This window comes from Sarcophilus harrisii, chromosome 5 (genome assembly GCF_902635505.1).
Source record: "Sarcophilus harrisii chromosome 5, mSarHar1.11, whole genome shotgun sequence".
NCBI classification, from domain to species: Eukaryota; Metazoa; Chordata; class Mammalia; order Dasyuromorphia; family Dasyuridae; genus Sarcophilus; species Sarcophilus harrisii.
This window is the reverse complement of record NC_045430.1, coordinates 120,841,864-120,867,447: the sequence shown is the minus strand read 5'-3', so window position 1 is coordinate 120,867,447 and position 25,584 is coordinate 120,841,864. Positions and strand designations below refer to the sequence as shown.

Below are 25,584 nucleotides of genomic sequence, written 5' to 3'. Positions count from 1 at the left end.
AAATTCAATATGAAGAATGAAATAAGAAAAACAAAACAAAACAAAACATCGGTTTACTTTAAAACAGTTAAAACAAACTAATCCTTAATTAAAGTAAATTAAAGTTAATATTTTCAATTATCTACTCTCATTTCAATAAAATTTTACTTCTGTAATAATTTAATAAAAATTGGCTCAAAAAAGTTCTTCAAAGAAATAAACTCTGCATTATGTCAGGTTAAGGCTCAGACAATTGATATAGAAAAAATATCAAGAAATTCATTGAAAATGTTTGGTTTGGCTCATGATGATCTTTCCAGGAGGAAAAGCTTTAAAAGTGATTTTTCCTGAAGATTATCTACCAAAAAGAAACCCTTAAATTTCTTCTTTGTCTTATCAAATAAATATAAGCTCCTTAGATCAGTAATAGTTTGGTTTTTATTTCTTTGCATAGCCATATATTGAAGTCAATTCTTAAAGATCAGGGGAGATTTGGGTGATTTGTAGTCTTTCCATCTCAGAAATTAGATTTTCCACCTTGGTAAGTGTTTTGGGGTCAGTATTCTAGAGAGCAAGTTGAAGACACAGTTACAGATATGACCAAAACAGAGGTGAATAATGTTGAAGTGCTACTGGGTTCCACCAACATACCAGGTATCTTCATCCATGAGATTCAGAAAGACAGCTGTGGCCATCAAGTGAAACATGTCCATTGCTAGTGGCTTTGCAAAATATAGTGAAACTTATATGGAAGGAATAAATGTGACTGATGGTCTTTGGAGTCCTTTCTTCCTAAAGGAGTATCCTCCAAATTAACTTCTGGGTATGGTATGGACAATGGATGAATCACGAATCATTATCACCATGGCTTACAGGATAGTGTCTCATCTTCCTTGGTGGATTCACTGCTGGGTGGAATCAAACAACTTTCTCCTCAAGACTGGCTCATCGTTGGATTCAGTGCATATTTGTTGATTCTTCCAACTTTCAAAACTTACACTATCATAAGCTGGTCTATTCCGTCTCTAGATAATCTTTTACCTAAAATCCGAAAATAAATACAAAAGAAAATATACAGGTGTCATGTATTCATGGCCTCGTGGTAAACTTGTATGAAAAGATAAGGCAGCTGTAGCCACTTCTACTCCATTTATGCCTACTTGGAAGCTCAAAGAAGCTTTTTTTTTTTTTTTTTGCTTCTGGTAAGAAGAACTATAAAAATGGCAGAGGGAAGGGTGTGTCAATTGCTTTAAACATGAATTCAGTTAGGAGTTACATCATTAGTCTTTGCAGCACTGAAGCAAATTAGAAAAGTCCTCATCATGACATACTCCTCTATAGGGCAATTTCTGGGGGAAGTATTTGCAGTTGGAGATGGAGGGGGGACATCATGTAGGGAACAACAGGATCTAAATTTTGAAGGGAACTAATGATCTCAAAGGTATAAGTGAGGAGGGAAGCACACTCACAAAGTACAACCAGTAGGAGACTTATAACGTCTCTTCCTGAAATACTTCAGGTAGCCTTTGAATTAGTCTATTTGCTTAAGTAGTCCCCAGACCAATCCATTGTGCACTCTGTTGTCAGAATGATTTTTCTAAAGGATGGGTCTAATCTTGTTATCCTCCTTCCCCAAATCCACAAAGTCTAGCAGCTCCTTATCACATCTAGAATAAAATATGAAGGTTATCATTCAAAACTCTGCACAGCCCAGACTCTTTCTTTCTACTCCTCTTATACATTTGCTTCCCTCCATGAAGTCTACACAGGGTTCAATGAAACTGCCCTACTTGCCAGTTCTTTACACATGATATTTCATCTAATTCTATACTTTTGAAATAGTATCCCTTATCTCTGGAATCTTCTTTTTTCTCCATCTCTATCCCTCCTACCTTCTCTAGCTTCCTTTCAAGTTTCCTTCTCCAGTATGGAGGAAAAAACCTCCATAGGTTTTTCCTATGCTGCCCTTCTTTCCTTTGAGATTATCTCATTTATACTGGATCTCATAAGTACCTGAATCATTTGCATATGGATTGCCCCCATTAAAATGTATACTTCTTGAAGATAGGAACCATATTTCTGCCTTCACGAATCCTTCATCATTTAGTTTAGTGCCTGACATGAAGTAAATGCTTTTTAAATGCTTTCTGTATGACTAAGGTTACAGAACTAAGAAATGAAATGTCCCTGAGTAATGAAAATTGGATCATAAAGTAAATAAGAGAAATAATAAATAATATAAAGAAGTGGGGGAATCTACTATATTTTCCTGAATGTTAATTCAAAGGCTTGGTAGAAGATAGAGAAGAATTGGACCTTCAAAGTTTCAATCTTGGATAGGTAGAGGATAAAAAAGATAATCCAGAAAGACAGGCAGAATAACATAAGTAATGGAGGATCAAGTGTGAGCCTGGTGTGTACTTGAAGAGTTGGAATGGGAATGGTGTAGCAATGAAATGATAAGCTTTTCAATAAAAGACTTAGGTTTCTGACCAAAATTTTTGCTAATATATATAAATAAATTTTAATTAGATAAAAAAGAAAATCTATTATAATGATTTTCATTTTACACACTAACAGAAGTACTACTTTTAAAAGAAAATGCTCAATGTACTAAATTTATGTACTTTTAGGTTAGAAAAATCTTTTCAGCTTATCATTCAAAATAACTCTTTTGATCTAAATACTAAGAAAAGAATGTTTATAAGATTATTATAGAATATGAAAGACTATATGTTTAAAATCAAGTGAACGTACCCTACAGAAATCATTTGAAATAGCCTCATTCAATGTAGTTTTATTTTAAATGAACCATCACATTGAATTTTCAAAATTTCAAGGGAGTATTGTATTTCACTGTACAGTCCATGCGCTCCTTTATACTCCATAAAAGGACTTTGTAGCTGTATCTTTGTAACCTGTATCTATTAGAAATTGTACTCATTAATGGCTTATGACTTTTTGATGTTTAACTTTTATGTTATCTGAGGAAAGATGACATACATTCAAAAAGTAGAATTATCTTCATAATTAGCAAAATTAGAGAAAAATTGGGCTTCTCCTAGCCTTACTAGATAAATGAATGAATGTGGCATATAGCCCATGTAAACTCTAGATGGTCATTATCTCAGATCACATACTGGCAAGTCGGGTACCTCGATTGTACCTGTATCTCCAACTCAGTATCCTACGGATAATATTGTAGGGTTGAGGTGATCTGCTGCTACTAGCTTAATTCAGCTATGAAAGGGTCAGTATCTAGCAAGGTTTCTTTTTCTCCTCTTTTCTTTCTCTCTTGAATTAGGCTAGTTTCTTCTAAAAGATGACAAAATAGAAACTTTGCCCTGGGGTAGGACAAGGCTTAAGCTGTGACACAACTTCCTGATAGCCTGTGACCAAATTGATATAGCATCGAATACAGGGTTGGGGTCCTTCAGACTTGGCTGATGTCAGAGTCATCAAACATTGTTCTGTTGACCAGATGCTTTCCCATATGGAGATAAATGGAGCCCCATGTATGAAAGGTAAGTTCTACTGAATATTTGTTGAATATTCTATGCTAGAGTCAACTTTCTTTTGTTAATTGTTCAATGATCTATGAATACTTCATTCCTTCCCAATATCAAACTTTAACTAGTTGGCAGCTAAACTAAGATATGTATGCCTCTAAAACCCTTATTTCAATGTATTTTTCCTGATATCAATTGACAGTGATTTGTACTTTAATATCTCCTCAATATAGATGGACAAAGACATTTATTAAATGCTTACTAAGTACATGCAAAGAATTGCGCTAAAACTGGATATAAATAGAAAGGTAAGACACTGCTTACTTGCAAGTAGCTTATATTTTAATAATTAATAATAATTCTAATAATAATTTCAACATATATGAAAGATTTCATCTGTAAGTCCAATGGAAAGGTTCTATGGTCTTAAGGATAACATCAAATAATTTTTAACCAAGTTATATTTATTTCAAAGATATAGCAAGAATCAAAGTACCTTTCATCCTGGACTTATTCTTCCCTCTTACACCTAAATCCCTGAGAAGTGTGGGGTCAAAGCAGTAACTACAAACATTTGATATTCTGCATATCTGAGATATAAATTGCTCCTTTGCTGGAAGGACATAACACCTCAGCTACTATGTCAATTCAATGATAATCAAGTAGGGCACCTTTCAGGATCACTTCCTTCCTACCTTTAACCACTGGATCTTAGATGGCTCTTCCAACTTTTCAATATCTTGTAAGACCCTGTGTCAAAGGAAAGAATACGTAAACATGAAGAGATCCCATTTCAAACACAGGCTTGTCAACAATACCTGAGTGTGCTCTCAAGTGAAGAATAAGGTCCCCTACCACTCATGCCTAGAAACAGGCTATACATAGATCTATGTGAACTGAATGAACATGTTAATCTGTCCAGCAAGTGCCTATTTTGTGCCAGGTACTGTGCTAAGTCTGGGTATATATTAAAGGCAGACATAGAGGAGAGAGAGACAGAGAATAGAAAGAAAAATGGAGAAAGAGGGAGAGGGAAAAAGACAAATAAAGGCAGAAAAGGAAAGGGAGAGAGAGAGAGAAAAGTGAAATCAAAAATTAGGTAGCAAAAAACTTCAGGGTTGGAAAAAGAAAATATTTTTACAGAATGTGATTAAGAAGTTAATGCTAAACGTTCTGGAGAGCAGTTTGGAGCTATGCCCCAATGGTTATCAAACTGCATATGCTTTGATCCAGCAGTGTCTCTACTGGATCTGTATTCCAAAGAGATCATGAAAAAGGGAAAAGGACCCACATGTGCAAAAGTGTTTGTAGTAGCTCTTATATTGGCAAGGAACTGGAAACTGAGTGGATGCGCATTAGTTGATGAATGGCTGAATAAGTTATGGTATATGGATGTAATGGAATATTATTGTTCTATAAGAAATGAAAAAGCAGGTTAATTTTGAAAAAGCCTAGAGAGCTGATGTTGAATGAAGTGAGTAGAATCAAGAGAACACTGTGCACAGCAACAACAAGATTATATGATGATCAACTGTGATGGATTTAGCTCTTTTCAACAATGAATTGATTCAGGCCAATTCCAATGGACTTGTGACAGAGAGAGTCATTTGCATCCAGAGAGAAGACTATGGGGATGGACAGTGTTTCACAACATAATATTTTCTCCATTTTGTTATTGTTGTTTGTTTACTTTTTCTCTCTCATTTTTTTCCTTTTGATTTGATTTTTCTAATGCAGTAAGATGAATGAGGAAATGTTTAGAAAAAAAATCACACATGTTTAACCTATATTGGATTACTTGCTGTGTAGGGGAGGAGAAAGGGAGGAAGAAAAATTTGGGACACAAGATTTTGCAAGGGTGAATGTTGAAAATTATCTTTGCATGTATTTTGAAAATGAAAAGGTATTATTAAAAAATTCTTAAAAGAAGTTAATTCTGCAAAGCAAAGTATTTACATGTTGAGAAAAATATATGTGTTAAAAATGAAGGGGAAAAGGGAGAGAGAATTTTCTCCCTCAATAGTATATCATTTGAAAATTTTAAAATCTAATTCATAACTTTCTTTTTGGTAAGATCTATTCACAAACTTTAAAAATTGAGCAAAAGGTAATAAAACTACAGTCATTTGAATGTAATAGAGATTAGAGGGAAAGCAATAAGAATAGATTCAAAAAATTCTGTGGGTATGTGTGTGTGTTTCCTGCAAAGCAACTAAGAATGTAAAGTATGAATGACCTTTGGAATAAACTAATTAAAATATTTTCTATCCAATGTAAAGGAACACAAAATAAAGGAGATTTCAGGTTGATATTCAAAACAAAGTGAAAAGGTGCAATTATTTCTTTTTAGAAATGATATCACAATCATTTGCTAAAAAAGAATTCTGAGTGTTATGAGAATATCCATTGTAATTATAATTTGTATCTATACTGAACAGTGTAAATGCTTAGTTTGGATAGATTTCTGATTAATTATATGAATAATACCCTAAAATTAAGGAGAGGAGGAAAAATTAGAATTACAGGTATTGTTAAGACAAGATAACAAATTTGGGGGGAGAGGAAGGAATAAGCATTTATATAGCACCTACTATCATCCTTACCCCAATTTTACAGATGGGGAAACTAAGACAGATAAAAAGTTAAGTGACTTGTCCCAGGTAACACAGTAAGTATCTGCTGATTTTGATCTCAGTTTTTCCTCACTCCAGGCTCAGATCTCTATTCACTGTATTACCTAGCTGCCTCTCAATTTCAGTTGGTAAAAAGTGAAAAATGTTAATATATGAAGATGATTAATCAGAACTTAGGTTAGAAAAAGTATCGTAAAGGACAAAGCCTGATCAGGTACTAGAAAACTGAGATTGACACAATATATGGAATGCTTGAACCAATTTCAATTGACTTATCTCTTAATTTTCAACAGATGATTACCTAATCTTTTTATATTTTTCCATCTTCTCTGCCTATCAATGTTTTAGGACAATGTCTAGGAAGATATATAAAGGACAGTTTAAGTTAATAGGTAAAAATTAAGATATTGAGGTTTTTTGTGATTTGTCTTTAGTTTTCCAATTTTGAGCTTGTACTTGAAAGCCTTCTTTACAACTACTTTATGTTTAGTTTATTTATAATTTTTATCTTAATTGTGAAATTAATAAACATCAAATAGGGTGTACATTTATTTGCATGCAAATAATAGGACTGAAAAAGATGATTGTGCATGAAACTACTGGTCTCTATTATGGACACTTTAAAAAAAAATTTGTTTTCTGAGGCAACTGGGCAGGCATGAATAGGTTGTGATCCGAAGAACTGGAAAGAACTAAGGATAGATCATTGATCCAATTTAAATATTTCGATTCTTATGCTATGATACATCTCCTTTAAGTGCTTGTTGTTCATAAGCAATTTGCCAAAGCTTGGGAAGGGATGCGTCAGAGACGGTAGAAACAATGTTGAAATATTAGGAAGTTATGCCGATTGAAATTTCAATAGATAATAAGGTAAAGATTATATCAATACCCAGCAGGTGGCAGCAGTGAAAAAAGGTGGAAAGAAAAAGCAGGAAATAGAAGAGAAAGTCTAGTAGAGAGAGGGTCTAATAGAGTAATATGTTGTCACCATGATCAGAGACGATCTAGATGTAGATGATTCTCAGATGTGCATATCCAGCTCTAACCTCTCTCCCGAGCTCCAGTCTCATTTTTCATCAATCCTCTCTTGGGTATCTTGAGCTAAATGTTCCGCAGGCATCTCAAATTCAAAATGTCCAAACCAGAACTTGCTGGCTCTGCTTCCCAACCCTTGTGTCTTCCAAATTCCCTCTGTAATGCAATACAGGACACCGCCATTTTCCCAGTCATTAAAATTTACAATCTCAACTTCTCTCTTGCACTCACTTTATAAATTCAATCTGTTGCCAAACCTAGCTCTTTCCACCTTCACAAATCTTGTGTACACTCTCCTTCTGTCTACATGGCCACCAAACTGGTATAGAGTTTATCACCTCTCATCTGGACTACAACAGCTTTCTGGTTGATCTTCCTGCATCAAATTTCTCTGTGCTGTTCTTTCTCTATACAGCTGCCCAAGTGACTTCCCTAAAGTATAGATCTTACATGTAACCTCCTTACTCATTAGGCACCAGTGGTTCCCTATAATTTGCAGAATCAAGCATAAAAGTGCTGTGTAGTATGTAAAAACTCCCACAACTTCACCCTTTCTTTTCTCACTGATCTTTCACTTTATTCTCCTCCATATACTCTGATTCATTCAGTGGCACTGGCTTTGCTATCTCTTGCACATGATACTCCATTCTCTTGATTGTCTTCAATGGGTACTCCTTAGTGTTCTATTTCTTGTACTTGCAAAATTAATGTTTTAAAATCCAAGTTTAAGGCTTCAAATTTTTTGTTATTCAACCTTTTTAGTCATGTCTGACTCTGATCTTACCTTGGGTTTTCTTGGTAAAGATAATGGAGCTCAGATGGAGAAACTGAGGTAAATGGGGTTGTGACTTGCTCATATATTGTGAGGCCATATTTGAACTCAGAAAGATGAGTCTTCCTGACTCCAAAGTGGTTGCCCTATCTGCTGGATCCTAGCTGCCAGTTTTACATTTACTCCTACTAAATTTCATCTTATAAGATTCAATCCAATGTCAATCTTTTTGAGTCCTGTCCTTTAGGATGTTAGCTATCCTATAAATCTGATAAAAGACTCCACAAATGAGCCAAACTCAGATATCTGTCATTTCACTGGAGCCCTGCATAGAAACATTCATGACTACTGAATCCATCTAATTGCATTATCTACTTCTATAAGAATATTTTAAGATGCTTAAGCAATGTGTGGCCAAAACCTAAGTAAATCATATTCACAATATTTCCCTCATCTACTAGTTTAGTAGTAACCTTGTCAAAAATTAATCTGGCATGACCTATTTTTGAAGTTTATATGAAGCTCTGTGATGTGATCACTACTTCCTTATCTCAATGCCAACTAAGCACTGTATGAATGATAAATTCTAGAACTTTCCAGGTATCAAATTTGATCCATATAGAGTGCAAATTCTGAGTCTCCACATTTATCCATTAATTTTAAGACACTTTACGTAGTTATGGATCTTTTTCATAATCAATTTCCATGCCAAAGCTTGAGCTAATTCTGGGTTCCTCATAAATGTTTTGGACTCCAGTAAAAAAATACACACACGAAAGAAATTCTTTAGATCACCAGTTTGATCTGTAGGTTAATTTCTCTTCTTGATCCTTTCATTTCTCATTTATTGTGGGGAAATACTTAAACTAGTGATTCTAATTGTCTCCGACTCCTTGGAAAATCTCTAACTGAAATGGACTTCAGTGAGTAAATATTTCAGACCAGATTGAATTTAGACTTTCTATTAGGTGCTGTTATTCAATCCTGTTTCTTGTATAATTTTCTCATATAAATACTCAGATTAAATTTCTTCACATTTTGGAGAGAGACCAATTAATGCTCAGGGCATCTTTTGGAACTTTATCTTTTCACAGTTAAAATGTGCAAATTATTTTAGCTATGTTGTTCTTTTGATTTTGTTAATTGTTTTGAGAGAGCATTGTATCATAATAGATACGAGGTTTGGACTTGATGTCTGGAAGACCTGAGAGTTCAAGACATTATAGAAAAATTGCTGATCTGCTTTGATGGACAGAACTCGAGTTCAAATAAAAATTATAGGTCCAATATTAATTCTACTACTTAAGGAGCTTTACTAAATTTCAAGACTACTCTCTTACTCAAAGGTCATTGCTCCTCAATGATTTCAATTCTACTTTAATAGCTGTCTGATCTCATTCTTTATAGTTTTTCTTATTGGGATTATTTGCTACTCTGGAAGCTCTAATATATTTTGTTTTAGTTTGGGGGCTTTACCTTTTTAGGTTTATCTTACTATTTTTATTGTTTTGGAACTTTTTTTCATAAGATTATCTTTCTTACTGAGGCGTGTGTGTGTGTTTCATGTAGCTGGCATTTCTGAGGTGGTGTAGAGGAAACTGACAGCAACAGTTTGACATAGCATATAGAGTGGTAGGTTTGGATCAGGAAGAGTGGAGTTCATGTCCTGACTGATATCACTAAATATATAATCCTAATTCACTGCATTTTCATTGGTCAAATTCCTTGGACTTATCTACAAAATCATAAATGAAAGCTTATCTGTATTGGTGGGGTGTTCCCATGCCATATGTGTTTCTACACCGAGAATCCATTCCATTAAAGTTTAATGTTTTTATATTCATAAAGGGAGGCTGGACTCGAACATACTCCATTTTCTTTCTTCTGAGTTTTATGTTTATATCTTTGCTTTTCCAGACATATGTATGGCTACTTTATTTCATCTCATGACCTAAATTAAGAACATAATCAAACATAATGTTCATGTTAAAAAAAAAAAAAAAGCTATGATTATCCATTTTATCAGTAGGATTCTAGGAGTACATTGTGGCAAAAAAAAAAAAAAAAAGTAAGAATTCTGAACCTGGGCATTTACAGAATCTGTTTCAGTTAAAGGTTTGGGGTGGTGGTATACTTCATTTCAATAAAAAGTAGGTTTTGACATTTCTCTGTTGCTAACTGGATTATTGTTCCTAAATAGCCTTGGAATGATAAAATATTTTTCACTAAAACGCTAAGGATGTTTTTTTCCAGTCATAATGATTATATTGGAAAAAAAAAAAACTATGTGCTAATCACAATATGCACCTTTTGTATTTGATATTTTTTAATTGAGTCACCACTAAATTTTATTACAACTAAAAAATGTGCAATATATTCCAAGAAACCATCAATAATAAAACCCCAATTACTCATGGGAATTTATTATATAGGAGAATATCAGATATTTATCCTTTGTTTTTATAGCATTAACAATTCATGATAATAATCAGAAAATATACATTTTTGAAATGACAGTCAAAAGAAAAGAATAATTACATATAATACAGATTACAGAACTGTGATTTATATTTAAGCAAAGCAGCACGAAAAAGCTGTTTTCCTGTATTCACAATTAGTGAACATGGCATTTTCTGTGTAAAGCAGCAACAACTGAAATATTCTAATCAAGTACCTTACAATAAAAAAAGGGATATGAGAAATTATATTTCAGACGGATACCATGTTTGGTTGTAAACCTATTTTAAAATCTTTCCCCTTTCCCTATTCATATATATAGATATATTTATAACATGTATATATTTTATTGCCATTATATCTCTGCTGGTTTAACATAATATACTAAATAGTTATCTGCATTTATTTTGGTTTCTAAAAATATATAAAATGCATTAAAACAGCTACCGCAGCTTTCAAGAAATCACTGTATTAGCATTGAAAGCTTCATTCTGAAAACATAAAGCAGTAATACTGAATAAATAGTGATTGTTTTTGTCTTCTCCATACAGCTGATGGCCTTTATCCAAAATGTTAAAATACTGTAGCAAATAGTATAAACATGCAATGTTTATTTTTTAATGGACATAATATAAAAGTAACACTTCTTTGCTATTTTAATACAATATAGGCTATAACAACTTGGGGAGAGGATATGAAAACCATTTTATTTACATAGGTAATTAAGGCCCAATTATGTAAAGGTAAGGAACACTAGAATTTGCCCATTGTCTCACTTCCTTCTGCACCCTCTGAAATCAAAAGTTTTAGATTCAGATTGCTCATAGTTCTAAACCTGGAATGATGTACACATCATTTTATCTAAAGACCATTTGTTCCTTTTCACAAAGAAAATTTTTTAAAGCAGGTACCATAGTTAGTTGTGAAATGGTCCCAGTTTTTGCTCCTTCTTAAATACGTTTCTAATTTGATCCTATTTTTCTTTTGTTAGTCTCTTTTCTTTTTAGATTAAACAATGACCTACTGATTCTTAGTACTGATGAACAAGGGATTTGTATGTGCAACTTCCATTAATGCCAATTGAAATTACACATATGTCCCTTGTGCATTGAAAGGAAAAGCAGATGCTGGTGAACAAAAAAATCTCTTATAAGCACAACAAAACCACTTAGGCACATGTATTGGCAATTTTCATAGAATAAGGGACACCCAGAGGCAAGTATGCCAGTGTTTTTTCAACTTAGTCTTTAGTAGAAAAGATTTTGCAGTGCCCTGTTTCTGAAAGTTTTAGTAAAACACAAATTTGAAGGCAATCTGTTGTATTAAAAGTGTATAATATTAAATAGCCAGATAATATAAAAAGCATGTAAACATAAATTCTGTAATCTATGCTATTCAAGTTTGCAAGTTAGTTTCTTTCTTTTTCTTTTTTTAAAAGCCAAAGACATGGCCATTTTTGTACATGGCAGGTTAACTGATTGGGCTTGGAATTCAAAGTTTTCCAAATTATCTAAGGAAAATGGGTTCTTAACCATTCCCCTTTCCCTTTATAAAAGAGTCTCTCCATAAACTTGTGGAGCCATGAGAAAGGTTTAAATACATGGCTACTTTATACTTTCTAATCAGAAAGGAACATTGATGTTTCTGAGGATGATGAGGATAGAGTCTCATGTCCAGCTTCCCAGAAGTCTCAGAAATCTTTCATATTAATGTATATGATTATATGCCACTTTCAATTTTCTCTTTACTTCTTAATTTTCTATATATTCTTTCACTGTGATCAGAATATTTAAATTGTATTTTGTATTCAAGCATAATATAGTTAATAATCAAGACTTTTCCTTGTGAATAAGTGGTCTTTAGATAAAAAGTAGTAAGGCATATATTTGGGTATACATCTTCCAAATTTTTGTTGAAATACAGTCCCCAAATGATGACTTTGAAAATACTCCCAATTTTCTAATGAAAAAGAAAAAAGTACTGAAGGAAAAGATAATAATGTAAACTGAGAACAAAATTGTGAAGGCTCAAGCAATATCCAGGTTATTCCAAAATATAGTTATATGAACCAATTATTTTCAGTAATAGTGGCAAATATCAGATACAAGCATTTTGAATCATTTTGGAGAGGTAGAAGCTAAGGAGATTATTTGACACTTTCCAATTTATCTGGATCAGTGAAATTAATTTTGCTTCAAGGACTGAATTTCCTTGGAAAGAACCTAGGTATATGTATGGCCTCTTTCACTTTTTCTTAGGAAGCTTAATAGTCATGTGTTTATGATATTAATGAAAATTCAAATAGTTTACAATTTTGAAGATCCAAACTTCCCTTCAGGAATAGGCCAAAATCTGCTTTGGGTAATTGTTTTAAAAACATTGAAACAAGCTTTAGTTTTGCTGAGGAAATAAAACAGAGTGCATGTTTTCCAGATTTAAAAAAAAATCATTCTTTTATAGATTAAAGCTTTATGAAATGCTGGATTTTGGTCATAGGGAATGTAAAAGTGCTAACAAGTAACATACATTAGGGTATTAGTTGTGAATTTTAGGCAGTCATTTATTTTATTTGGGGGTAATTACACTATTTTTGGTTTTTATTAAGTGGAACATATAAATTGAAACATGATGTCTCATCAGCAATACTTTAAAACTTTTCAACAAGTGCTGAATTCATATAAATTTTCTTCCCAGTAGGATGTATTGACCCCCAGTTCTTCCTTTCTCTTTGCCTAAGTGATTAAGAAGGCACAGTGACCCAGCATCTATAATTACCTATATCCAGAAAGTAACATTCATATTATCTGTTTCGGTAGGCCCTACATATGAAGCGGGCTTTTAAAAGGAGGCATCATTTAGTCACATTCAATATAGAGATGACCTTAATCTACAATTGTATTTTAATATCCTAAGTGTTAATGAGAACAATTTAAAAAAAAATGGGGGGGCTGACAAAAATAAATCCACATATAATCCCAAATCTATTTGGTAAGATATTTAATAATTATGTTTTTGTCCAATAGGGTCTGGAATATGGCAGAAACTTACAAATATACATTCTATATAATAAAAATATTTCTATCTAGTGCATTCTCCTTCATGTCCTGGAAAATCCTCAAAGAAGGCTAAACTCTCCAGATTTTTTTAAAAAATGAATTGACCAAGCTAATGCCATATTATTTCCCCAAAATGTGTCTAAAGCAAAGGATGAGATCACCCACACAACACATACGAAATGGTTCTTTTAGCAATAATGCAAAAGAGAGCACTCCACAACATTTCTGTCATTATGTCATTATGAATAAAGGTATAGGTGAAGTCTGGACACATATACACACATTCAGGTTCATACAACAGTTTAAGTAATCAGTCACGAGCAACAACAACAACAAAAAAAATTAAAACATTAACATTCAGGCATCCATCAATTCAATGGAATAAATTAAACTTAAGTCAGTCACATTTTTTCCTCCATTCTCTTCAGACACTGTTTTATTTATGTATAAACACAGAATAATACTTTTCCTAAAGCTTTTAAAATGCTACAAATAAAAATGACAGCTTTGCTTTACAGCTGCTGGACAGAAACTTCAACACTGCTGATATTCAGAAACACAGTTCCTTTGTTCATCTGCATCAGTGCACTGGGTATGGCTCCAAGTATTTGCAAGATGGGGAGAAAACAAAAGATATAGTGGCTTATGAAATACTTCTTCCACACATCATTGGCACTATTCCAAGAGAAGAAAATGGTACAGTCCTGTGGTACCTTTACTGGTCCTTTCCCAAAGTGGCAGCTATTATTATACATATATGCCTTCAGGATTAAAGCCAGATGAAATTGGATTCTGAAGAATCCGAAGGTTGCTGGGGAGCTGCCGAGAAGAACCAGGCCGTTTTAAGGATCCGGACTGGAAAGCTGTGTCTAAACAAGAAAACAGTCATTAGTAATAAGTAATTGTTAATGAACTGACCATGTAAAGAGCATGAGGAAGTAAGAGTCCCTGGCCTATGAAGGCAAAGAGCTAAGAACCTACTTTACATCATATAGAGAAACAAATTATATGTCCTTTTATAAAGGACCTAGTGTAACTTTGCCTCAAAGTCCATTCAAAAACTGATTTTTGGTGATCTAGTTGACACATTTAAAAAAGGATCAATTTTCTTCTATTAGCTGGATTAATTTACAATGCATACTTACTTTTATATTTATGGATTAATTTACAATTACATAATTACTTCTTAAAAAACAATATTGTTAAGTAAAATGACATTGTAGCTATAGTTATGCTATGTTAGGTTTCAGGCACAGTTTTAGAACTGTGTCTATTGCTGCTGTTGTTGCTGTAAATTCAATTCTGGCTTCAACCATTTACTAGCTATGTGATCCTAGGCAAGTCACTTAACCCTGTTTGCCTCAGTTTCCTCATGTATAAAATGAACTGGAAAAGGAAATGGCAAACTAGTATCTTTGTCAAGAAAACCCTAACTGGAATAACAAAGAGTTGGACATGACAAACAACTGAACAAAAACATATGCCAAACTAGAAATACAACTTCAATTAATTTAATAGGGAAGAAAAACAGTGTAGAATATACAAAATTCAAATTAGTCAATTGTGATATTTGTATTATGCCTGGGAAAGTCTTCTAAATGAAGGAATAAAATTAGTTTTGATTAGTTTACATATATTTCTGCATGCTCTTACTTTCAAGATTACTAATAGCCAAATATATATTTGTAGAAAAAGTAAATTGGTAAGTAGCAGTATAATAAATTACTATTGTAAATTGTGTGGATAGTCCATGTAAAGCTGATGAAGACACTAAAAGGCGAAAAAAAAAGATTAAATAATATTCCCAAGAGAAATTGCAATATTTTACCCTTTTCTATGTCTACATGTGAGGCTTCCACTTCAATGGGCTCTGCTGGAAGAACTGTAACCTTTGTTCCTGTCTGTTGTATAAATTGTTGAAGATTGACTTGCCGAAGTTCTTTAGTCAACTGTTCTAGTTCCTGTTCTTTGTCCTAGTTCAAAGAGAAAAAAAAAATACTAAGATACTCTTTAATCTTGAAGCAAATAAACACCTTTTCATAGTCACTAGTGACTAAAGAATTAAAATGTTGGGTACTCAGTCACAAAGATTTCATTTAAATTGACATTTTTTGCCAAGAGCTCATTTTTATACCATAGGAAAGGCAAAACATCTATATATCTGCAAAACATCTATATATCTATCAATCTGTTACTTATTTCAATTGAAAATACAAATGTAAAATTTTTGTATCGATCATCTCACTGATACCTTGGTCATTTCCAGGCTCCTTCATAAAGTACAAAGATTCCAACATGCTACTGTAATCAGAGATATATTTCTAATACTTAGAACACCCTCCCTCCCCCCCGAAAAAACCCACCACCAATCTTGATTGCTAAATATAATGAAATCAATGCTAATCTATTTCTGAATGTTTAACTTGTAGACTGAAATTGTCTTCTGTAAAAGTGTTCTCACCTGTAACCTTTTGGTGGCTTGTCCTAGAGATCTTTCTACAGCTTTAATGCCATTTTCCAATCTCAGACTCTGTTGTCCCTGAATATCAATTTCTCCTTTAACCTTCCCAATCTTTCCTTTTACTTCTTCTTCATTGACCTGTGACTCTTGAACTTCCCGGTGTAACTTTTCTGCCTCCAGTCCACTTTCCATACTATGAATTTGAGCTAAATAGTCTTTTAATTTGCCTTCACATTCTAGGATCCTCTGTCTTATTTCCTGAAGTTGATCCTTAAGCTGTTTCTCATTTTCTTGTTCGATCTGCAATTCATTTTCCCAAAATTCTTCCTCTTCAATTTCTACATCATTTCTTTTGATCTTCTGCTCAAGACGAACAATTTCTTCTTCCAAGTTAGAATTGTACTTTTGTTCCCAGTATCTAATTTCCACATCACTGGACTCAAGCTGCTTCTCAATGGATTGAAGCTTCTCTGTCTGAAGGCGGATCAACTTTTTTAATTCATCTGCTGTCGTCTTACAGTTACTGAGAACCTTTTGCTTAAATTCTGTTTCTTTACCTTTTCCAAAAATGTCCATGAGTCCTTTGGCACCTCCTGTAAATGTCAAAGATTTCCTTTTTGGCTCTCGTCTTTTTATTGATTTGTCATTCTGCGGCCTCAGTTTAGCCAAGGGGGGCAAGCTCTGTCTATATAAAGTTCTCTCAGGTATTCGAGCAACACTGTCTGAAGTTGGCCTCTCACTAAGAGATGGTCCTGTGCGACGTAATATCAGTTGAACATCACTGGCATATTGTCCCCATTTGTTTAATGAAATGATTGGATTTTCATGAGGTGCTAAGTGCCTCTCTGTATCTCTCCATTTTTCTATTAGTGTGTATCTTCCCGTTCGACCTGGGTAAAAAGAATAACAAGATGTCCAAACTGTATATACAATATCAAAAATTATCCAACAGAGGGAGCTATTTGATAATACTATAGTACATTTTATAAGTTGGAACAAATCAATTCCCAGAAGATTTAAAGATGATAAATGTTCAAAGGTGTATTTAGATTTGTATTTAAATATACAGAACTAAAACCTTTCAAAGGTCTTTTAATTTTGTTTGTGTGGAAATGCAGACCTTAATCATTCTACAATTTGTAATCTTTGAGAGTTGCTGAGACTGGAGAATTTATCATCCTTCTATCAATCTAGGATGATCCTCTGAAATAGTTGTCATATGGTCCACTAATGTATAAGTCATAGCTTTAAAGATTATTTAAGAAATTGTGATGTTCTTTTAAAATCACATTAAATACATATAAGGATCTGATATGTATATGCAAACTTTTGTTCTGTGCTTTACTATCTATATCTTATATACATTATATTTATATCTTATATATGGTATTTTATAAGGCCCAGCTATAAAATATTATAATTGAAGAATTCAGAGAAAGATATGCAGGCTCACATTGAGGCAGAATGAAATAAACAGAACCAAGAGGTAAGTACATACAAAGATACTAAATGGTAGAAAGTAAAAAAAAAAAAAAAAAAAAAAAAAAAAAAAAAAAAAAAAAAAAAAAAAAGTCAATTTTGATAATAATGACACATGTTGGTCCTAGAGAAGAGATGGATATATTTAATCATTTTTCTCTTTTTCTATAGAGACATGGGGGATGATGTGTGAGGAAATGTTTGCAAGTGTATCAGAAGCAGTCATGGTGGAGATTTTACCCCATTTTTCATTATTATTGTTAGAAGGGAAGATAATATTGGGACATGTGGTATAAAAACAAAAGAAATCACTAAAACAAACAGACATCAAAAACAACAATAACTAACTACAGACTGACAGAATCTGCTACTAGGACTTGTGTTCTTTTGGCATAAAAACCCATTGTCACCTCCAAACCATGATTACAGATTGGAGGGGTACATGTGTTTTTGTAGGGAGAACTAGGGAGAATACAGTATTAGGGAACTTTCCAAATACTTTTCCATACTACACTGAAATTACATTTTTATATTTAATGACTGAAACAACCTTTCATTCATTTGAATCACAGGCTCAGAAAGAGAAAGGATAAGATAGATGTTCTGCCTCCCTTTCCTTGTGCACAGATTATCCAGACTGGCACAGTGGAGACCATCTCAAATACGGAATCAGCAGGCCATCTTGCCTGATACTAGTTAGGTACCTAGAGATACTATTCCTACCATATGCCAAGTTTACTGAGGTAGTCAGTGGTAGAGGTGGAAGATAAAATGTTCTGGCTCCATTTCTCTCAAAAATGAAATTCTGAAGAATAGAAACAATTCTGTGGAGAAATGAGAGCTATCTGAAGATACCAATGTATGCATGCAGGGAATTCATATGTCAACTTAAATTAAAAAAAAAAAAAAGGTATCTGCAGAAGGCTGAATATGAAAGAATAGCACCATGCTTTTCTTTTTTTTTTATTTAATAGCCTTTTATTTACAGGATATATACATGGGTAACTTTACAGCATTAACAATTGCCAAACCTCTTGTTCCAATTTTTCACCTCTTACCCCCCCCTCCCCTAGATGGCAGGATGACCAGTAGATGTTAAATATATTAAAATATAACTTAGATACACAATAAGTATACATGACCAAAACATTATTTTGCTGTACAAAAAGAATCCGACTCTGAATTATTGTACAATTAGCTTGTGAAGGAAATCAAAAATGCATGTGTGCATAAATATAGGGATTGGGAATTTAATGTAATGGTTTTTAGTCATCTCCCAGAGTTATTTTTCTGGGCATAGCTAGTTCAGTTCATTACTGCTCCATTAGAAATGATTTGGTTGATCTCGTTGCTGAGGATGGCCATGCTTTTCAAAGTTACTAAGTAACCACATTTTCTTTTAAACTATAATAAGTAACTCAGCTTACTAAAGAGATTATAACAGTAAATAGAATCTCTTGATGAGTTAAAATAACTATATCCCTTGGTTTCTATAATTGATGAGTTACTGTCAGTAACGTTTGAAAGAACATAAAGAGCAAGAAAGATATTACTGGATTGGACTAAAAACTAAAATGTTTGTCCTGAGTAAAGAATGAACTCTGCAAAGTTTATCAAGGAATAAATCTAAGCACCATCCTAAGATGTATTAATAAAGAGGTAACTAGTAAATATCTAGAAAAGGAAACAATGATTAGAAAGTGATTTCATCAAGAATGGTTCTTGACAGCTAATGTTACCATCTTTTTTTGAATCGGATTATTAAACCCAGAATTCCATGGCTATAATTTGCTTACATTTCAATCTACAAATGGAAAAAGTCTCTAGTGATATCATGTGGAAAAGTTAGCTGGATGAACATTGTAATTAATGAATAAATATACAAAAGATGGATTAGGGACTGTACTCATAAAAGTTTGAAACACCTTGGAAGGAAGTCTCAAGTGGAATGTCCCAAGAATCTGTGCTCGTCCCTAGGTTATTTAATATTTTCTCAATAACAAATAGGAAGGAAGAGTTGGCATTTGTCAGATTTGCAGAAGAATATGCCGAGTCATTAACACACTAAATGACAGAGTCAGATTCTAAAAAGATCTTTATAGCATAAAGCATTGGGGTTGAATCCTTTAAGATGAAAAACAGGGATAAATGCAGTCCTATATTTGCACTAAAATATTCAAGTTTAATCAAGAAAGGTGCCATTCAAATAGACTTTTAAGATCTGACAAGACTAAATCCAGCATTCTACATTATGGCTCCTAGTTGCATTTTGTTTATATGATTTAAGAAGGAATATCAGGAAGTTGCCTTATTTAAGAGCCATACAGTAGCACAAAGGAAAGAATAAGGGATCTAGATTGCTACCTTTTTGTAGCCAAGTCACTTCACCATTTGACAATTTAGTGATTTTAATGATCATTTTTATTATTTAATGATCATTCAGTTTGTTCGAACATCACACTTGATTTCCCTTTTCCATGTCTCTGCACTGATTGTATTCCCATGCTTGGAATGTTCACTGTAACCCCATATACCCTTCTTTCCCACTCGCTTTTTAAAAGACCCAGCTCAAATTATCTTCTGAAGGAAGTCTTTTTTAGTATTCTAGTATTCCCAACTGTACCTTTCTTTCATGTACCTCGTTATTTACATATTATCTCCTCCATTGGAATATACATTCATAGAGGGAACAACTGTTTTTTGCTTTCTTTGTGTTTGCTTTTCTTTTTATCTTTAGCACTAGGATTATTTGACTAATACATGATGCTTAAAGATTTGCAAAGGACATTAAAACATTACTTGATTTGAGCTTCACAACACTATGAGATAAGTACTATTTGCTATTATTATCTTCATTTTTGTAAATGTGGAAACCAAGGTTCTAGTTACTTTCTCATAGTCATATAAGTAGTAAATTTTGAAGTGGGCCTTAAGCCCAAGTCTTCCCAATTCTCCTTTCTATGTAGTTCTTGGTTATAAATTTTCTACTTAATCACAGTATTAAAACATGCTTCTTCCCATTATCTATTAATTTTTTTTTATATACTATAACATTTTACATTCGGAATCAGAGTCAAAAAATTACTCTTTCAGGGTCAAAAGACCTGGGAGATTGGAATCCATGTCCTGAGAGAGAATACAAATTCACACCTCTTTAAATTATAAATAGGTATAAATTTGCATGATTTGTGTGTGTGTGTGTGTGTGTGTGTGTGTGTGTGTATAAAGATCTAGAGAGAGAAAATTTCAAAGGTTTTTATAAATATTTTCCCAATAATCACATATTTTGCCATATGATTGTATATTGCTAGAGTGATAAACAAAATTCTAAAATATATGGCCAGGCTCAGTTCTGAGTTGTTTTCATTAGCACAAAATTTTTCTTATGACTCATTTTTAATTGAATAAAATTTTACCTTGGTAAAATGGTTTATGTTTAAAAGTTATACAAAGATATGGGAAAAGATAGAACCTAATATCTATTTCTACCTCTACCTCTTAATTTCTTTATTTGTGGGTAACAATTTACATTTAATATGCAAAGTCATGTGGTTCTAATGAGCAAGTATATCATAATTGATAGACCAAAGCTTTTTGAGTTTGTCTAGCAATTAAAAGAGAAAGAGATGAAGCATGTCCAGCTGACCAGTGCTTTTGATGCATAAATTAGCTGATATAAAAAAGGCAAAAAAAAAAAATTATAGTAGAGAGGAGAGGTGTGTGTGTGTGAGTAAACCTTACTCTCATCAGAACTGACTCAACTACAAATATAAACAATCAATATGGATCTTACCCTGCAGGAAAGAGTGGAGGGGGGAGAGGGAGAAAAAGAAAGAGAAGAATAAATGGATGAAATCTAGTTAGCAATAATAAATAAAAAATAAGAGCCATTCCCCAATTGTTAAATGATAAAAAGTTATGAACTATGTCCAAAATGTATAAAATCATCCATCTCCTCTGGCTTTAATAATACCAACACTAGGTATGAATCCCCCCAAAAATATTTATAGGGACAACTAGCTGGCACAGTGGTTAGAGGTTAGAGCACTAGCCCTGAAATCCGGATGACCCGAGTTCAAATCTGGCCTCAAACACTTAACACTTCCTAGCTGTATGACCCTGGGCAAGTGGCTTAACCCCAATTGCCTCAGCAAAATAAGGTATAGCAAGTCTTTTTTCAGGGCAAAGCACTGGAAATTGAGGAGATGCCCATCTCAGAAAAACCTGGAAAGTCCTCCATGAATAAGCAAGTGAATGTACTTTGTACAAAATATTAGCAATGTTGTGGGATGATCAGCTGTGAATGACTGCTATTCACAATGATTCAAAACTATTTTGAAGGACTTTGAAAAATACTATCCATACACAGAGAAAAGAACTGATTGTGTCTGAGAAAACTTGAGGGTTTTTTTTTTGGGGGGGCAGAAATTTCAAAATGCCTTTTCAAATAGGTTTGAGAGTGGGGAGAAAGTGAGAGAATCTGGAATTTGAAGTCTTAAAAACAAACGTGTCATGGAGGCTCAGTACTTGGCTTTCTCAGCACTCTGTTGACCCCAAATCTTCCAAGGCTCTGATCATGTTTCTAAAATTTTAATAATTCCACCTTTTGTTAGATTTAGAAAAATATTATTATAGTATATTGTTTGTGTCCTAGTTCATGCTTAATATACTAAAAAATTCAAATAATAAGCCCAGTTAATAAAATAATTTCTTGGAATTTTACAGAATTGTACACATTGTGTCTTTTAATTTTATGTAAGAATACGTGAAGTTATCACAAATGTTCACAAAAATGTATCACAAAAAAAAATGGGAGAGGATTTGAAGGAATTATGAAGAGTTCACATAGATAAAACAGTTTTTGTCAAAATAAACATTTTTATAAATATTCAAAAGCTCAAATTTTTATTTATAGAAACTGCTTATGCTATTAATTCAAACATTAAGGCTTTACTTACCAATGAACATACTTTCATTTTTCATCCCAATCCTTATTAAGCAATGATTAAGTTTTCTGATTACTTCTATGATGTAGTCTTTGTTATCTAAATAAAAGCTCCTAGCCTTTCCCCAGCCTGAGAAATTAGTTATATCAAGGACCTTAACATGTCAGAGATCACTGATTTTTCAAACTATGCTTAGAGGGAAATGGAAATTCACCTATTAAATATGAGCAAGATAATCTAAAACAAGACTCAAAGAACTAGAAGAATGTTAAGTCCTTATCATTGTTAAGAGTGAGAAATGAGCTATTCCGATTCATATTGTTTGAGCTTTTAATGATTCTTAGGTTAAGGATTATTTCTTTCTTTTCCATTTCTTTACAGCCTAACATTCCAGAGCAGTACTGCATGACATGCTGGAATGTTAAAACCACCGTGCCTATATTGTAATGTTTTGTTAAAGCTCATTGCTCTCTTGTGACATTATGAAAGAATACCAGACTAAGAGTTAGTGGGTACTAGCACAAAGAGGGATCTTCCATTCAACTGCTGTGTGTTGCTGGGCAAGTCACCCAAACACTTCTGCCCACCTACAAAACAGTGATAGTGAAGTAATTAATCTAGGCAGGAAAAAGTGAAAATTTGATTATATGAACTAGGAGAATTTAGGTAATTTCTACTAGGTCTAATATATCAATAGATATAAAGCAAATGGAACTAAATCTGACTCCTATTTTGTACACTGTAGGAGGCAAATTCTCTACAAATATCTGGACCACTATCCCCTGAATATTCTAATTCTATTAAGCCTATAATCCATTTAGATATTTTCAAATTTAGAACTTGATAAGGTATTGAGATGTATGAATGTTAACCAGGAGATATCCTACAATGAAGAAATCAGAATTTTAAAATCCTTCCATAATCTCAGTTACTTTTATATCATTTATATCAGTATTTGATACTAGTGTCAGACAGTTTAGGTCTTAGGGTCCGTCTTTAAAATGTAATTTAAGCAATTAAAATAGGTTTTTACAATAATTTATTTTATTACTAATGCAGATGTTAATTTCTTTTCTAAAGCCTGATAGAAAGTGAGTTATGACAGCAACATTGTGCAATGATGAATTATGACAAAAACTTAGCTCTTTCAGCAATACAAGGATCCAAGACAATTCCAAAAGACTTGTGGAATCTGAATGTAGTTTGAAGCACACTATTTCTGCTTTTTTCTTTGTTTCCCCCCCCTTTTATATTGATTCTCTCTCTTTCTCTCTCTCTTGTTTTTTACAACATAACTAATATGGAAATTTATTTACAATGATTATACATGTATAATATATCAGATTGCTTGCTGTCTTGGGAAGGGAAGACAGAGGAGGGAAGGAGAAAAATCTGGAACTAAAAACCTTTTAAAAAATGAATGCTAAAAACTATTTTTATATGTAATTGAAAAAACCTATTGAATGCAAAAAAAAATTGATTTGAGAAAAGATTCTCTAAATATGTTATTTAACCATAAAAAGATCCCCACCCACCCACCCATGAAGCAGTAAAGTACATTAAAAACCCAGAAAGCATGAGAAAGCCAACTCAAATTGCTTTGCTAGACTTTTCAGGGGGAAATAGCTATGGTTATGTTTGATGAATTCATCTTATGTAGCTATACAAGTCAAACCCTCTAAAGTGACTTCAATTTACATTACTTTCCATGGGGATCTAAAGCATGGACTTAAAAAAATAACAAAAAACAATTATTTTGCTTAGGGATTAAAATAATATTCGATGGTCAAAAAAATTATATTTGTGGATTAAGCATATATTTGGTCATTAGGAATATTAAAAGTTGTCCTTCTAGAAAGGAAAAGAATATACACGAAATCAGTATTTTCCAGATATATAATCATTTCCAAATCTTTATAAGTAGTCAGATCAATTACTTCTTGGAATAATATCAAGTTCAAGAGAAAAAAATCAACATGCAATTTGAAGGCTATAAATGAGAAAATATTACCTCCCAACTGAGCCTATTCCAAAATGTTCTTGACCTAAAAATTTGTTGACAATTAAAGCAAAATGGATGAATTTAACATCATTACCATTTCCTAAGGGATTTAACATAAATTAATAAAATTCAAGATTAATATATTAGTCAATACTGGAAGGAGACCAAGAGCCAAGTTGAGGACATATTAAGTTCTACCATGTCTTCACTACACAATTTTGTTATCCAGCAATATACTTGCTGGTAATATAGTTGTGAAAGTCTCTATAGAATTACAAGTAAGAGTTACTAGAAGAACAATGGAAAGGTATATCTTAGATGTGAGCAGCTTGCAATGCATTATCCAAGAATTACATAAGAAAAGCAATGAAAAGACTATATTAAGCAAGATGCACAAGCAGAAAGGACATAGGTTAGTTATGTAAAAGCTGTATGCACTTAACATCTGTTGGAGAGATTATAGAAGAACTTTTATATGTATATGATGCTATGAGTGGATATTATAAGGAACAATGGAAGAAAGGACAATAACATCATTACTATAGTGGAGTTCTTGGTCTTCAAGTATATCATCTGTAAATTAAGAAAAAATTTGCAATTAAAGGGACAAAACCTTTTTAAAATTCATTGTGAAATTGCAGTAGTGGAATCAGAACATTTAAATGCCAGTGTCCCATGGCAAAGTTTTTGTCATCTTTTCTTTAACTAGAATTATAATTATATAGATTGTATAGTCAAAATTGTCCAAAAATTTAAAAAAACTCATTTTTTTTTAAAAGATTCTTATATGGGAATCCTCCATTATTTAAATAAAAGCTGTTTTTTTTTTAGCACAGACATGGAATAACAAAACAGAATCCTTTACTTAACTCAAGAAATAGTTGCATATCATCTTTGAGCAAGACAATTTCTAAGAACCAAAAACTGCTTAAAATCAATTTCTAAATTTAATTATTTCCTAAATAAACTGCTTTAATTCAATCCTATATATTTGAAATTCAAACTTATTGAAAAGATTAATTAGTGAAAAGATTGATTAAATTAAAATCCTACATAAATAGTAGTGCTTTCACATTTTTAGCAAAAATTACTATCATATCTGATCCTTCTGACAAATAACTCACAAAATAAGGCAACTGAAGTTATCATATCAAAGTTTAAGAATGCTTATGTTAACCCAGATTTGTTCTTGATCCTTATCCCTCATCCACTGTGACATTAAGAGATTCCTATAAGTTTCTCTGAATTCTTA

At 32.7% G+C, this 25,584-nt stretch overlaps 1 protein-coding gene and 1 long non-coding RNA gene across 3 annotated transcripts in view; both read right to left on the bottom strand.

Moving 5' to 3' along the window:
* Positions 1 to 263: 263 nt before the first annotated feature.
* LOC116419291 lies at positions 264 to 7,959 on the bottom strand. Its single transcript, XR_004229559.1, has 3 exons — positions 7,171 to 7,959; positions 4,184 to 4,238; positions 264 to 1,020 (listed from the first exon to the last, which is right to left on the bottom strand). It is a non-coding gene; the product is annotated as an uncharacterized LOC116419291 (long non-coding RNA).
* Positions 7,960 to 10,322: 2,363 nt separating this feature from the next.
* The window catches only part of RASSF8 (Ras association domain family member 8), a 60,237-nt gene continuing 44,975 nt past the window's right edge, over positions 10,323 to 25,584 (bottom strand). For both annotated transcript variants that reach the window (XM_031938481.1, XM_031938482.1), the window contains exons 3-5: positions 15,906 to 16,795; positions 15,273 to 15,417; positions 10,323 to 14,313 (exon numbers count right to left, since the gene is read on the bottom strand). In XM_031938481.1, coding sequence (XP_031794341.1) covers positions 14,192 to 14,313; positions 15,273 to 15,417; positions 15,906 to 16,795 — 1,157 coding nt within the window. In that variant the 3' untranslated portion in view covers positions 10,323 to 14,191. The remainder of the gene's footprint in view (positions 14,314 to 15,272; positions 15,418 to 15,905; positions 16,796 to 25,584) is intronic.